At 42.2% G+C, this 13,641-nt stretch overlaps 1 protein-coding gene across 1 annotated transcript in view; it reads right to left on the reverse strand.

Moving 5' to 3' along the window:
* PKP2 (plakophilin 2) overlaps nucleotides 1–13,641 on the reverse strand; it is a 107,775-nt gene that overhangs the window by 52,349 nt on the left and 41,785 nt on the right. The window contains exons 5-6 of the mRNA XM_030804721.1: nucleotides 10,870–11,077; nucleotides 620–797 (exon numbers count right to left, since the gene is read on the reverse strand). Of these exons, the coding sequence (XP_030660581.1) occupies nucleotides 620–797; nucleotides 10,870–11,077 (386 nt within the window). The remainder of the gene's footprint in view (nucleotides 1–619; nucleotides 798–10,869; nucleotides 11,078–13,641) is intronic.

The raw sequence follows: 13,641 nt of genomic DNA on the forward strand, positions 1-13,641 counted from the left end.
ATTCTCTGTCCCAGCCTCCCAAGTAGGTGGGATTACATGTGCACACCATCATGTCCAGCTAATTTTTTCACTTTTTTGTGGAGACAGGGTCTTGCTCTGTTGCCTAGGCTGGTCTCGAACTCCTGACCTCAACTGATCCTCCTGCCTCAGCCTCCCAAAGTGCTGGTATTACAAGTGTGAGCCACCGCACCCAGCCAAGGGTTTTCTTTACTCATCTTTGTATAGCCTTCAGTAGCTAACATAATGCTTTACACAAAATTGGTATTTGATATGTATTACTGTGTGATTAACTATGGAGATAAAATAAACATCTTATCATGTTAAGATTCTTTCAGTTATCATCCAAATAAAGTCTCCCCAAAAATAAACTGTGTAGGCTGGGCACAGTGGCTCACGCCTGTAATCCCAGCACTTCGGGAGGCCAAGGCAGGCAGATCACTGTACTCCAGCCTGGGCAACAGAGCGAGACTCTGTTTTAAAAAAGATAAATAAAATAAACAAACAATCAAACAAACTGTGTAACTAGAAAAGAACCAAAGGCAGAATATATCCTGACTTCCTTGGGGCTACCTAATTTTTTATGGCATCTTCTATCAGGGCAGGGTGCAGGTAGCATTACCTTAGGCATCCAGTGACGTTGTAGAATATGTCAAAATCGAGCAAACCATTTGCTTTTGGGTAGTCTCCTTCAGGCCACCCAGAAAAGGGGATGATGATATTCTCCGTCAGCGTAAGCAATGCTTCTGTTATCATGAGATTCTTTAGTTTGTCATTTGATGACAAATTCCACAGCAAACCTAGAAAAGCACAGAGTTACCATGAAAACAGTGCAGGGTGGGACCAAAATGACTGCTGAAAAGTTCAGTTAAGGCTGTCAACTCCAGGGCCCTGACTAGTCATAAAAAAATTTGGGGGGTGGGAGAGCCAGCCCCTTTCTCAACTGGAAGAATGCAATTAGAACTAATTAGATAGTGATGGAGGCTGACCCACATGAGCAATAAATATATGGCTTAGGTTACATACTGTGCAGGTTTAAACTAATCAGATATACAAATAAAGGCCAGACATACTTAAGCATTTATTGCTGCTTCTCTTAAAGGGCCCTACCACAAAGCTGACCTGACCAGGATAATAAAGTCTGGGCTCACCAATAGGCAGGTTTAAAATGGTCCTATTGTAACTAAAACTTCAACATTTTTAAAGAGTCATATTTTTTTCTCCCTTAGATACACTTGGGAAAATATCTTCCCTGCCTCCTTCCCCACTAACTGTAAACTTTCACCTGACATTGTGCCTCCCAGTAAGAGCAGGGAAGGTCTGCAGAAAGCCTTTCTCCATGCCTGTCAACAAGCTGATCAACATGGCCAATTAATGTTATTGACTGCTACCCAATGACAGAATCACGTCCTCCAGCAATTTATTCTGGCTACCTCATGCATTCTTATTTTATAGTTTGGCAGTGAAGGAGACACAATAGCATCTTCCCTATCAGCCAACTTGCATGGCCTACGCACGGCTCAAAGATGAGTACTCTATTTACTCATTAAATTTTCTCTTTCCTCTTGAATCCCCCATATTAAAGAGAAAGACCATATAGGCCAATCCAGAAGAAACTGAGATAATAGCATGTTGTGCTTTATGAGGTATATACTGTGACACAGAGACTGAGCCTGGGTACTGAGAGAAAATAGAAAGTGGCATATACATTTAGGATTTGTTTTATTTTTGAAATTTGGAGCTCGAATCCTTCTGATTCAGTGGAAGGAAGACTGTACACCAATTGCTTGCTGTTCCAGGGACTCCCAGCAGGTGTAAAGTTGCCTTGTCATCTTTCTTTCTTTCTTTTTTTTTGAGACTGAGTCTCACTCTATTGCCCATGCTGGAGTGCAGTGGTGGCTTGATCTCGGTTCATTGCAATCTCCACCTCCCAGGTTCAAGCGATGCTCCTGCCTCAGCCTCCCAAGTAGCTGGAATTACAGGTGCCCGCCACCATGCCTGACTAATTTTTGTATTTTCAGTAGAGACAGGTTTCACCATGTTGGCCAGGCTGGTCTCAAACTCCTGACCTCAAATGATCTGCTGCCTCGATCTCCCAAAGTGCTGGGATTACGGGCATGAGCCATTGCCTGGCCCGCCTCATCATCTTTCATAACGTAATAGGTTACACTAACTCACTAATGCCCAGGAAAAGGAGAAGAAGGGCAGAAAGAGAAGGGATGACTCTTCCCTTTCTACCCTATCCTTCTCACTGCCCAGGCAACAATTCCTACTTCTTTTTTTTCCCCCCGAGATGGAATACTGCTTTGTTGCCAAGGCTGGAGTGCGGTGGCGCGATCTTGGCTACCTGCAACCTCTGCCTCCCAGGTTCAAGCAATTCTCCTGCCTCAGCTTCCCGAGTAGCTGGGATTGCAGGCACACACTACCATGCCTGGCTAATTTTTGTATTCTCAGTAGAGACGGGGTTTCACCATGTTGGCCAGGCTGGTCTCAAACTCTTGACCTGGTGATCCGCCCACCTCGACCTCCCAAAGTGCTAGGATTACAGGTGTGAGCCACTGTGCCTGGCCCAGCAATTCCTATTCTTTTTTTGAGACAGAGTCCCACTCTGTCACCTAGGTTGGAGTGTAGTGGCGCAATCCCGGCTCACTGCAACCTCTGCCTCCCGGGTTCAAGTGATTTTCCTGCCTCAGTCTTCTGAGTAGCTGGGATTACAGGCGCAGACCACGACACGCGGCTAATTTTTTTGTATTTTGAATAGAGACAGGGGTCTCACCATGTTGGTCAGGCTGGTCTCGAACTCCTGACCTCGTGATCCACCCGCCTTGGCCTCCCAAAGTGCTGGGATTACAGGCATGAGCCACTGTGCCCGGCCAGCCATTCCTACTTCTTAAATTGACTGTATGTCTGTGCAAAGGAAAGAGGAAGCACATAGGTACTCGGGGCAGGCTCCTTTATGAACACAGCAAATGTGGCAAACATCGCCTCCCCTGAAATAACAGTCTGCATAGTTAAAGCATGGTAATTACTCAGCATACTTGTATTTAGTCCAACCAATCAGAACTCATTAGGCTTCATGCAGTCTTTTGGGCTTAAACAGTTTGCTTCTGCTGTGCACAGGTAACTACTTTTTGAAACTGTAACCAGATTTCCACTGGAGCCTACACAGAGCTTCCATTAGATACAGTGACACTGGGTCTGGTGTCTTGTGAGGACTAGATTTCTGGCTTATGAGGAGGTATTTTCCTGATCAAACTCGCATTGGGGATTAAGGAGCAGTGTCCCTTAGCCACAGGTTTTGCAATACAATGACTTCATTCCTCCTGCTTCTCCTTAAGAGGCCCTGGAAGAGGGACAGATAAAACTCAGAAGGTGGTTGAAAACAATTTAAAGGCAAGTCTGAGGTTGAGTTTTGGTTACTAAGCTACAAAAGCAAGTTAGAAAGAAGAGAGAAATGAAGAAAAAAAAAAAAGCTTCTTTAGTCCTAAATAAGCAAACAAATTAATAGTCTCTGCCTGCCAGAAGCTTAAGAACGTGAAGCATAATGACACTTCCTCCTTTTAAAAAGGACCACACAGGGCACTCAAAGGAAAAGTACACCTTACAATAAAAACCAGAGAGGATTAATTGGAACAAAGGCAGTGGAATTTTCCTTTAACAGTCAATATCCTTTAGAGCTTGGCATGCTCCATTATTTCTACAAAAGTATATGATTTTGGAAGTTTCAGCATAATTTTAGAATTTCTAATATAGGATTTTGCATAGAAATGTCATGCCTGTCAAATTTCTGGGTGGCATGAAAGCTGTGAAAGAACTAAGATGTTCAATAGAGATTCAGGATTACATATGCTTATACACACACACCCTCACAAAATCAGTGAGTAACCAACTACAAACTGGGAAAATATGTACAATATGAGATAAAAGGCTAATACTCTTAATATATAGAATTTTTATAAATCACTAAAAAGTGAAACACCAGTGGAAAAATTGGGAAGGTACATAACACAAAACCAATTGATATTAGGAGCTAATGTACAACGGAATCCATGTTCTCTAGTAACTAAAGAAATGCAAATTTAAACAACTAGGTATCATTTTCCATGACTAGAGGACGCAAAACCAGAACCAATAAGTGGAAATTCTAAAGAAGGAGATGTTGGCTCACTGAAAGTATAAACTCTCTTTCTTCAAAAGAGAGCTTTGAAGAAAACAGAAGGAACTACTTTAAGACCCGGCTCTATCACTGGAGGGAATAAAAATTAGCTTATCTCTTATTAGAAAGCAGACGAGGGCTTCTACCCTGAAATTAAAGCGTTAGACTGGATGAGCAGTTTCCAAATGAGCCCAGTGACAAAACAGACTCACAGTCTTGGGCCATGCCCCAAATTTGCTGAGCCAGAATCTCAGGATGGAGTTCAGGAACTTATATTTTAAAAAAAGATTCCAGTTTTGGGCATGAGGAAACCAATGGACTAGATGATTCTGAATAGATGTCCCTTCAATGATCAGATTCTGGATTACCGAATATAATATTTACAGTTTGGGTTTTCATGTGTCTCATCTTTAACTTCTGGTCAGTTGATTCACAGTGTCTTAATGTCTACTAGTACAGTTCTTTGTTGCAGATGGTCTGTCTGCCTGTAATTTTCTACCATGAGGCTCTCATTCTAGCCAAAAAGAAAGGGATCTGGACTCTGTTAAGGGATATAATTAGAATAATTACCAATTATAAGAGACAATAACTCCGTTATCCAGAAATTTACTGCCAACTGTGATGGTTGCAAAAAATAGCTAACCAGTAAAGGGATGTTAGATATTACAACTCATGTTAAATAATAATGACCTCGGCCGGGCATGCTGGCTCATGCCTGTAATCCCAGCAGCACTCTGGGAGGCCGAGGCGGGCGGATCACGAGGTCAGGAGATCGAGACCATCCTGGCTAACATGGTAAAACCCGTCTCTACTAAAAATACAAAAACAATTAGCCAGGTGTGGTGGCGGGCGCCTGTAGTCCCAGCTACTCGGAGAGGCTGAGGCAGGAGAACGGTGTGAACCCGGGAGGCGGAGCTTGCAGTGAGCCGAGATCGTGCCACTGCACTCCAGCCTGGGTGACAGAGCAAGATTCCATCTCAAAAAAATAAATAAAAATAAAAAAATAGTAATAATGACCTCTAGGACAGAAAATATAGTAATTTAACAAATCTGCCTTGACACTTAGGCAGAAGCAGCAAAACTTACAAATTTTATGATTAAATAAATCCCTATCTTCAGTGAAAAAGAATGAGGAGGAAAAGATGAGGACGCCGACCGCTCGGACAACGACAAGAAAGAAAACTGGTTCTTTTTAACCATGTTTTTCAAAGTGGTCAAAGAGTGGGAGGATTTTTTTTTTTTTTTTTTTTTTGCAATTTCCCTTGCATAGATATACCCCTCCTTTCACCTAAATTTTGCAAATCTTAACTGGAATATCAGATTATTGAAACGGCCATGTATTCCAAGTTATATATAAACCCAGGGTACCTTGTTACACATTATGAATGCAGAATAACATAATATACAATTACTGAAAGTGCATAATAAATATTTTATAGCAAAACATTTTGACTATTTTATTAAAATACAGCAATCCAATTAAGTACTTCTACAAAATATGCAGGGATTAATATGCAGTTTCAACACATTTCACTGACAATCACCCCTGACTCTTTCATATGTAATGAAAGAGGGATGAGAACTCCTGCTGCACTCTTATCATGACTCGTCCGTTTTAATCCAAGGTATATCCCTGCTCACTCCAGCCAATGCTCACTACTCAGTGACCTTGAAGATGAACTTCTGAGACTAAGATGTGCCGTTCTCACTTCAATTACGGGAACACTACCACACTCACTCAGTAAGGGAGAAAGAACAATCTCACCAGGGTGGGGGGAGTGGGGGTGTCTCTGATCCTGAAGTTCTTTCATTAGAAGACAAGATCCTAGGCTACTACTGCAGAAGTAGAGCGAGAGATGAAGACAGCTTGAACCAAGGCAGAGATAAGAAGAGGGGCCAGCGCAGTGGCTCACGCCTGTAATCCCAACACTTTGGGAGGCAGAGGCCGGCAGATCACCTGAGGTCGGGAGTTCGAGGCCAGCCTGACCAACATGGAGAAACCCCGTCTCTACTAAAAATACAAAATTAGCCAGGCATGGTGGCGCATGCCTGTAATCCCAGCTACTTGAGAGGCTGAGGCAAGAGAATCGCTTGAACCTGGGAGGCAGAGGTTGTGGTGAGCTGAGATCGCGCCATTGCACTCCAGCCTGGGTAACAAGAGTGAAACTCCTTCTCAAAAAAAAAAGAGAGAGAGGAAGGGTGTCAAAGAGGAGTGAGGAAGAGCTCTCTGCTCTCTGATCAGTCTCAAAGACAAGCCCCTTCTCAAAGACTATACAAATGAGTCATCACATGCCTCAAAAGTAGGTGGGGTGACAGCAAAACACTCAGATAGAAACAGGTTCAAACCCGGGCTTTGTTCTTTACTATTTAGGCAACCTTGGGCAATTTACTTAACCCATCTGAGTCTCACACTGATCATATGTAAATCACCAAATATGCTTCCACCTCTTACGGAGTTGTCAGGAGAAACAGGGATAAAAAAACAGGAAGCCCTAGCTTAGTGACCAACACATAATAGGGGTTCAGAAAAAAAAAAAGGTCGAAGAAATAGACCAGTAAGATTCACATATATACTTTCTTTCTTTGTGTTTCTAAACAAAGATATAAACATGTCTATATTAGGTTAACAATTTATTTCTGAGGCCCAGAAAGCCCTTATTTAGCTCTTCTATTAGTAGAGCCAAAGGGAGTAATTTAGAGGGATTTGTATCAGATGTTCAAATGTCTGTTCGGTTCAATTAGCATGTAATGAACACCCTCCAGTAGGGATGTTTGGCTTATATAGAAATCCTGGGTGCTGCACTGCACAATCAACTTCCATTTATCAACTCTATAGATGATCTAATGATGCCTGAATGGTTTCATATGGCATCAACATCACAGAATGTTCTCTGACGTTAGTCTCCTATTGCCTATGCGGGAGAAGAGGAAGCGTGATTCAATGGCTTGTTCCCTTGACACACACACACACACACACACACACACACACACACACACGCAAGCACACACACATTTCCCAAGCTTTCTAACTACCAGGCACCCTAACTCCAAATCATGCTATTTTCCACGTCTCCTCTAAATGACCGGCAGCTAGTTTCTTTCTGCCTCTTTGCCTTGCTAGTGATGCTCACTTTGCCAGGAGTCACTTTCATCCTCCTTCAAAACACCAATCCAAAGCCTGTTCCTCTTTTAAGGTCCACAACGAAACATAACCCTTCAGGAAGTATTTCCTGACTATAAAACTAGTAGATGGAGAAACAAAATCCAATGCGGGTGCAGTGGCATGTCCCTGTAGTCCCAGCTACTCAGGAGGCTGAGGCAGGAGGATCTTATGAGCCCAGGAGACCAGCCTAGGCAGCACAGTGAGAGCCCCATCCTTTAAAAAAAAAACAAAAACAAAAAAAACTCCAAATCCACACCCTCCCTAGGCTGTGATTCTCAGTACCCGACCCCTGAAAGCTGCTCTGTAAATGTTGGTTAAATGAATGGAATCACTTTTAATTTCTACAGGCATTTTAATACAAATCATGGATATGAAAAGAAATCCCTCATGGGACATGACAGAATGCCGGCAAGAGGGTAGCATGGTACTGGTCGGGCGCGGTGGCTCACGCCTGTAATCCTAGCACTTTGGGAGGCGGAGGCAGGCGGATCACCTGAGGTCAGGAGTTCAAGACCGGCCTGACCAACGTGGCGAAACCCTGTCTCTACTAAAAATACAAAAAATTAGCTGGGCTTGGTGGTGGGCGCCTGTAATCCCAGCTACTTGGGAGACTGAGGCAGGGAGAATTGCTTGAACCCTGGAGGCAGAGGTTGCAGTGAGCTGAGATCACGCCACTGCACTCCAGCCTGGGCAACAGAGCAAGACTCTGTCTCAGAAAGAAAAAGAGAGTAGAGAGGGTAGCATGGTACCTCACATAGTTTTATAGCATTAAAATATATCAGAATTTAAAATGTGATATTTAGCAACATGTATACAGCTGGAGGTCATTATCCTAAGCAAATTAATGCAAAAACAAAAAATCAAATACCACATATTTTCACTTACAAATGGGAGCTAAACATTGGCTATACATGGACATAAAGATGAATAAAAGATGGAGGAAAGGATGGGGGCAAGGGCTGAAAAACTACCTGTTGGGTACTATGCTGAGAACCTGGGTGACAGGACCATTCGTATCCCAAACCTCAGCATCACACAATATATCCATGTGACACACTTGAACACGTAACCCCAAACCTAAAATGAATGTTGAATTTTTTTTAAATGTGATATTTTAAGATATAAAGCGAGTAGAGATAACATAATGACAAAATCTTTATAGAAAAATTAAACCCTGGGGGCCGGGCGCGGTGGCTCACGCCTGTAATCCCAGCACTTTGGGAGGCTGAGGCAGGTGGAGCATGAGGTCAGGAGATCGAGACCACAGTGAAACCCCGTCTCTACTAAAAATACAAAAAAAAAAATTAGCCGGGCGTGGTGGCGGGCGCCTGTAGTCCCAGCTACTCGGAGAGGCTGAGGCAGGAGAATGGCGTGAACCCGGGAGGCGGAGCTCGCAGTGAGCCGAGATCGCGCCACTGCACTCCAGCCTGGGCGACAGAGCAAGACTCCGTCTCAAAAAAAAAAAAAAAAAAAAAAAAAAAAAAAAAAAAAATATTAAACCTATTATATAACTAAATGAAGCAGGTAGAAGAGCAAAATATATTCAATTTACTTTAAAACAATATTTGTGGAGCACTTCCTTTAAAAGTATTCACCAGAACACTGTCAACTATTACACATAGTTAAAAAAAAAACACCTCTTCTATGATATATATTCTTTGAGCATTGGTTTCCTCATCTGTAAAATTGAGATATAACACCTGATAATACCTAGAAACCCAAGGTTTTTGTGATAATTAAATTAGCAAATGTACGTATATCGCTGAGACATTGAAGATATTTAACAAAAATTTACTGATGATTGCACTCAGTTATGTCTCCTGCAATCTTTTTTAATTTTTTTGAGATAAGGTCTCACTCTGTTGCCCAGGCTGGAGTACAGTGGTGCAATCATGGCTCACTGCACCAGCCTCAACCTCCCAGGCTCAAGCAATCCTCCCACCTCAGCCTCCCGAATAGCTGAGACTACAGGCACATGCCACTAACACACCTGGCTAATTCTTTATTTTTCGTAGGGACAGGGTCCCACTATGTTGGCCAGGCTGGTCTCGAACTCCTGGGCTCAAGCAATCCTTCTGCCTTGGACTCCCAAAGTGCTGGGATTACAGGCATGAGCTACTGCACCCAGCCCCTCCTGTACTCTTTGTACTGTGTGCAGGGAACACAAGCGGAGAACTGATGGTGATGGCAGGGAGAGTGCTTATTCTGGAACATCAATAAATCATTTTCTCTTTTATCATACGACTGTTCATTTAAATGAAACTCGCCCCTTCTCTTCATGCTTAGAGGACATATTACCAACACTGCTGTTTTAATTCTATCTGATTAGTCCATCTCTCCAATTCATTGCATAAAAAGGAGACCTTTGCTCAAATCAGTATTTGAACAAAAATGTGAAGTAGGGGGCGGTGGTCAGTGTAACAGAGGGAGGGGGGGATATGAGTCAGGAGATCGAACAGGAAACTAAAAAAAAAAAAATGGGGCGTGTAGACTAAGACAGAAATGAACAGGCATGAGAGAGATGCACTCACTGGTGAAGAGCAAAAAAAAAAAAAAAAAAAAAAAAAAAAAAATGTGAAGTAGAGAATTAAAAAAACAAACATATCCAGTTACTCTTTTCTTCTTTAAGGTTGCAGTGAGCTAAGGAGGTGGTACTGAGAGGAGTCCAGATAATGGAAAGATTGGAAAAAACAGTTTCTAATATTTGATTCAATTGATCCTCCACATTGGAAAACTATGTGACACTCCATTTCATTTTCTTTTTCTATAGATGCAGCAAGCCGGTTGTTGAGTAAATAACACAAACAACTGGGTGTGGTTCTTGTCAGTTTTCTTTAGAAGGTTTGGGACACCTAGGATAACAGTGAAATCCTACACGTTCTTAAACTACAAAGTGGGCTGTTGGTGAATTTAAGCAGAATTTTCATTGCGGTGAGTCTTGTCAAGTTGTTTTAAAGACATTTAGTCAAAAGTGCATAGAGTTTCTAATTAAGAATATTAAGCAAAAGCCACAGAACATTTTCCCCTTTAGAAAAAGGGAATTCAGGCTGGGCGCAGTGGCTCGTGGCTCATGGCTCATGCCTGTAATCCCAGCACTTCGGGAGGCCGAGGCAGGCGGATCATGAGGTCAGGAGTTTGAGACCAGCCTGGCCAACATGGTGAAACTCAACTTTAGTATAAATATGGTCTCTACTAAAAATACAAAAATTAGCCGGGTGTGGTAGCACATGCCTGTAATTCCAGCTACAGGGAGGCTGAGGCAGAATTGCTTGAACCCCGGAGGCGGAGGTTGCAGCGAGCTGAGATTGCACCACTGCACTTCAGCCTGGGTGATAGAGCGAGATTCTGTCTCAAAAAAAAAAAAAAAGGAATTCCAATATGGCTCAAATCTGGAGTCTAAGCCAGCAGGTAACAATGTTCCTTTAAAGCCATCTCTAGCATAACAATGAGCCCATCAATCATTTGCTCCAGGAAACTGAAGAAAAAGAGATGATATAAGGCATCTGGCTGGGGTGCAAATGTGTTAGGTTCTTCAATGTTCAGCAAGCACTACCTGTTATTTGTTTTTTAGTCTCCAAGTCCCTGGTTTGCTTCAGCACCTGGAGCAGCCGAGGTACCCCATTTAGTTCAGCCACCTCCAATTTGTTGTCATTGTCTTCAAATACTAAGTTTCTCAAGGCTCCACACACAGCTCGCTGAACGTCTTCATTCTGAACTTTCAGGAGCTGCAGAAGCTTGGGGATGCCACGAAGCTGGTTAACCTGGGGAAGAAGTAGATGCATATTTCTAATATTAATTTTGACGTGGCATCAAGGCATTCAATGTAACACAAACAGATGAAGTTTACTGATGCTGATTATAACCTTTCTTCATCAACAGCTATATGTGTAGCACAGCTGAGGCTCTTGTAGAATACACCCCGGCTATAAGGCAGTATCTGTCATCAAGGAACTTATGGTAAATTTGGGAAGTTAAGACTGAAAGCTACTAAATAACTGAAGGGGACGATGAAGTGATAAAGGATGCATAGGTACTAGTTAAACAAAGTTAAATGAGAAAAGCTTGGAGCATAATAAAAATGAAAAGAATTGGGAATCTAGGCAGTAAGGAGAGTTTTTTTTATTAAAGAATCCAAAATTATGTATGTTTTTTCCTAAGACAAAACTTTATAGTCCATATAAAATGAATAGTATCACTTTCATTAACAGAAATAAAAATGCATTTACCATGTCAGCCTCAGTAGTAATGCAAACTAACCCTAAATTCTTTTTTTTTTTTGAGACGGAGTCTCGCTCTGTCGCCCAGGCTGGAGTGCACAGGCAGGATGTCGGCTCACTGCAAGCTCCGCCTCCCGGGTTCACGCCATTCTCCCGCCTCAGCCTCCCGAGTAGCTGGGACTACAGGCGCCCGCCACCACGCCCGGCTAATTTTTTGTATGTTTAGTAGAGATGGGGTTTCACCGTGTTAGCCAGGATGGTCTCGATCTCCTGACCTTGTGATCCGCCTGCCTCGGCCTCCCAAAGTGCTGGGATTACAGGCGTGAGCCACTGTGCCCGGCCACTAATCCTAAATTCTTATAATCAATTGCATGGAGTATTTTAAAAGACTTATAAAACTTATGCAAGCACTGTAAGCAGATAAAATAATTTTACACTTTTAAATGTGTTATCTAAAAAATATTCCTTCTATCCAAATAAGTAAGAAAGCGCATGCTATTAGAGAAAGGGCACAACCAGGAATGGGAAACAAATTGATGTAGGAAGGGGCCAAATAATCCTAATCTAAGCAGGGAGATTTTCTGTTTTAGTCGGAAAATATTATCTAAAGAAGTTAAAGGTAGACACAGCGTTGGTGAAATAAAACATTAGGTTGTAGACTGAAGGCTTTCCTTCTCTTAGGCTTCCACTCACATCTGATTTTGAAACCTTTAAGTTGCCAAGAGCTGTTGGTAAAGATCTCATTTTCACTATCTTCATGCAGAAATTTTGAGGAAATAAGTTTTCATGAATGGGCATGAGCTTGCCTTTCAGACGAAGTTTGTCACTTAGGAAGGACACCCTAACTGCCAGCAGTTTATGCTCAGGGGAGAGCTGCGCGCCTGGCCCGGGGCAGATTTGCATATTTTCTATGTATCAAGCTCTAGCCTCCCTATCATAGACAGGTAAATGGTATTTAGGACACAGCCCTCCAATATTACATATTCCTTTGACAGGATTGGAGAAAAGACTAGAAAGGCAGAAATATCAGAATTGTAAAACAATCTAAATGATAGCCACAACAATAACAGCCACAGTCATCATAATAAAGCAAAAATTCCAACTCCTCTCCCTCCTGCTTCTAACATTAAGAAGTGTCAGTATAATGTTAGGAGTTTTATATACATTATCTAATTAATAGATTGCAAGAACCTCAAGAAGAAAGTACTCTTGATTCCTTTAAGGCTTCACTGGACGTAATAAGGAGTAAATACTTCCACTTGTTGGCTCCCTCCTGAGGAGACATTTGCAGAACAAGAGACAGACGGGAGAGTGGCCACAGAAATTTTGTTCGACTGTGTCTAAAGCCATTTAAATGCATGATACAGATTTCTTAGCTGGCCGGGCACGGTGGCTTATGCCTGTAATCCCAGCACTTTGGGAGGTCAAGGTGGGCGGATCACCAGGTCAGGAGTTCGAGACCAGCCTGGCCAACATAGTGAAACCCCATCTCTACTAAAAATACAAAAAAATTAGCCAGGCGTGGTGGGCGCCTGTAATCCCAGCTACTCGGGAGGCTGAGGCAGGAGAACTGCTTGAACCCAGGAGGCGGAGCTTGCAGTGAGCAGAAATGGCACCACTGCACTCTAGCTCGGGCGACAGTGTGAGACTCCATCTCAAAAAAAAAAAAAAAAAAAAAAAAGATTTCTTGGCCGTCAAGTAAATCTGGTCCAGCAGATTATTTCATCACTTCATCTATTCCTATTATACCCTAAGTATCCCTTATCTGAAAATCTGAAATCTGAAATACTTCCAAATCTGAAACTTTTTGAATGCTAACATAATGCTCCAAGGGAGTAATTCAGATATTGGATTTTTGGATTAGGAATGCTCAACCAACGTAATGCAAATATTCCAAAATCTGAAAAACCCTAAATTCAAAATGCTTCTGGTCTCAAGCATTTTGGATAAGTGATAGTTAACCTGTATTACACTTCCTTAAACAAACAAACAAACAAACAAACAAACAAACAAACAAAAAATACACAATTTATGTTAAAACAATCTGTAATTCACGTTTCCCTAATTTTTATTTCATGGTAAGGTTTTAAGGTAAATTCATACTTTTT

The sequence above is a fragment of the Nomascus leucogenys genome, chromosome 23 (genome assembly GCF_006542625.1).
Source record: "Nomascus leucogenys isolate Asia chromosome 23, Asia_NLE_v1, whole genome shotgun sequence".
In the NCBI taxonomy this organism is placed as follows: Eukaryota; Metazoa; Chordata; class Mammalia; order Primates; family Hylobatidae; genus Nomascus; species Nomascus leucogenys.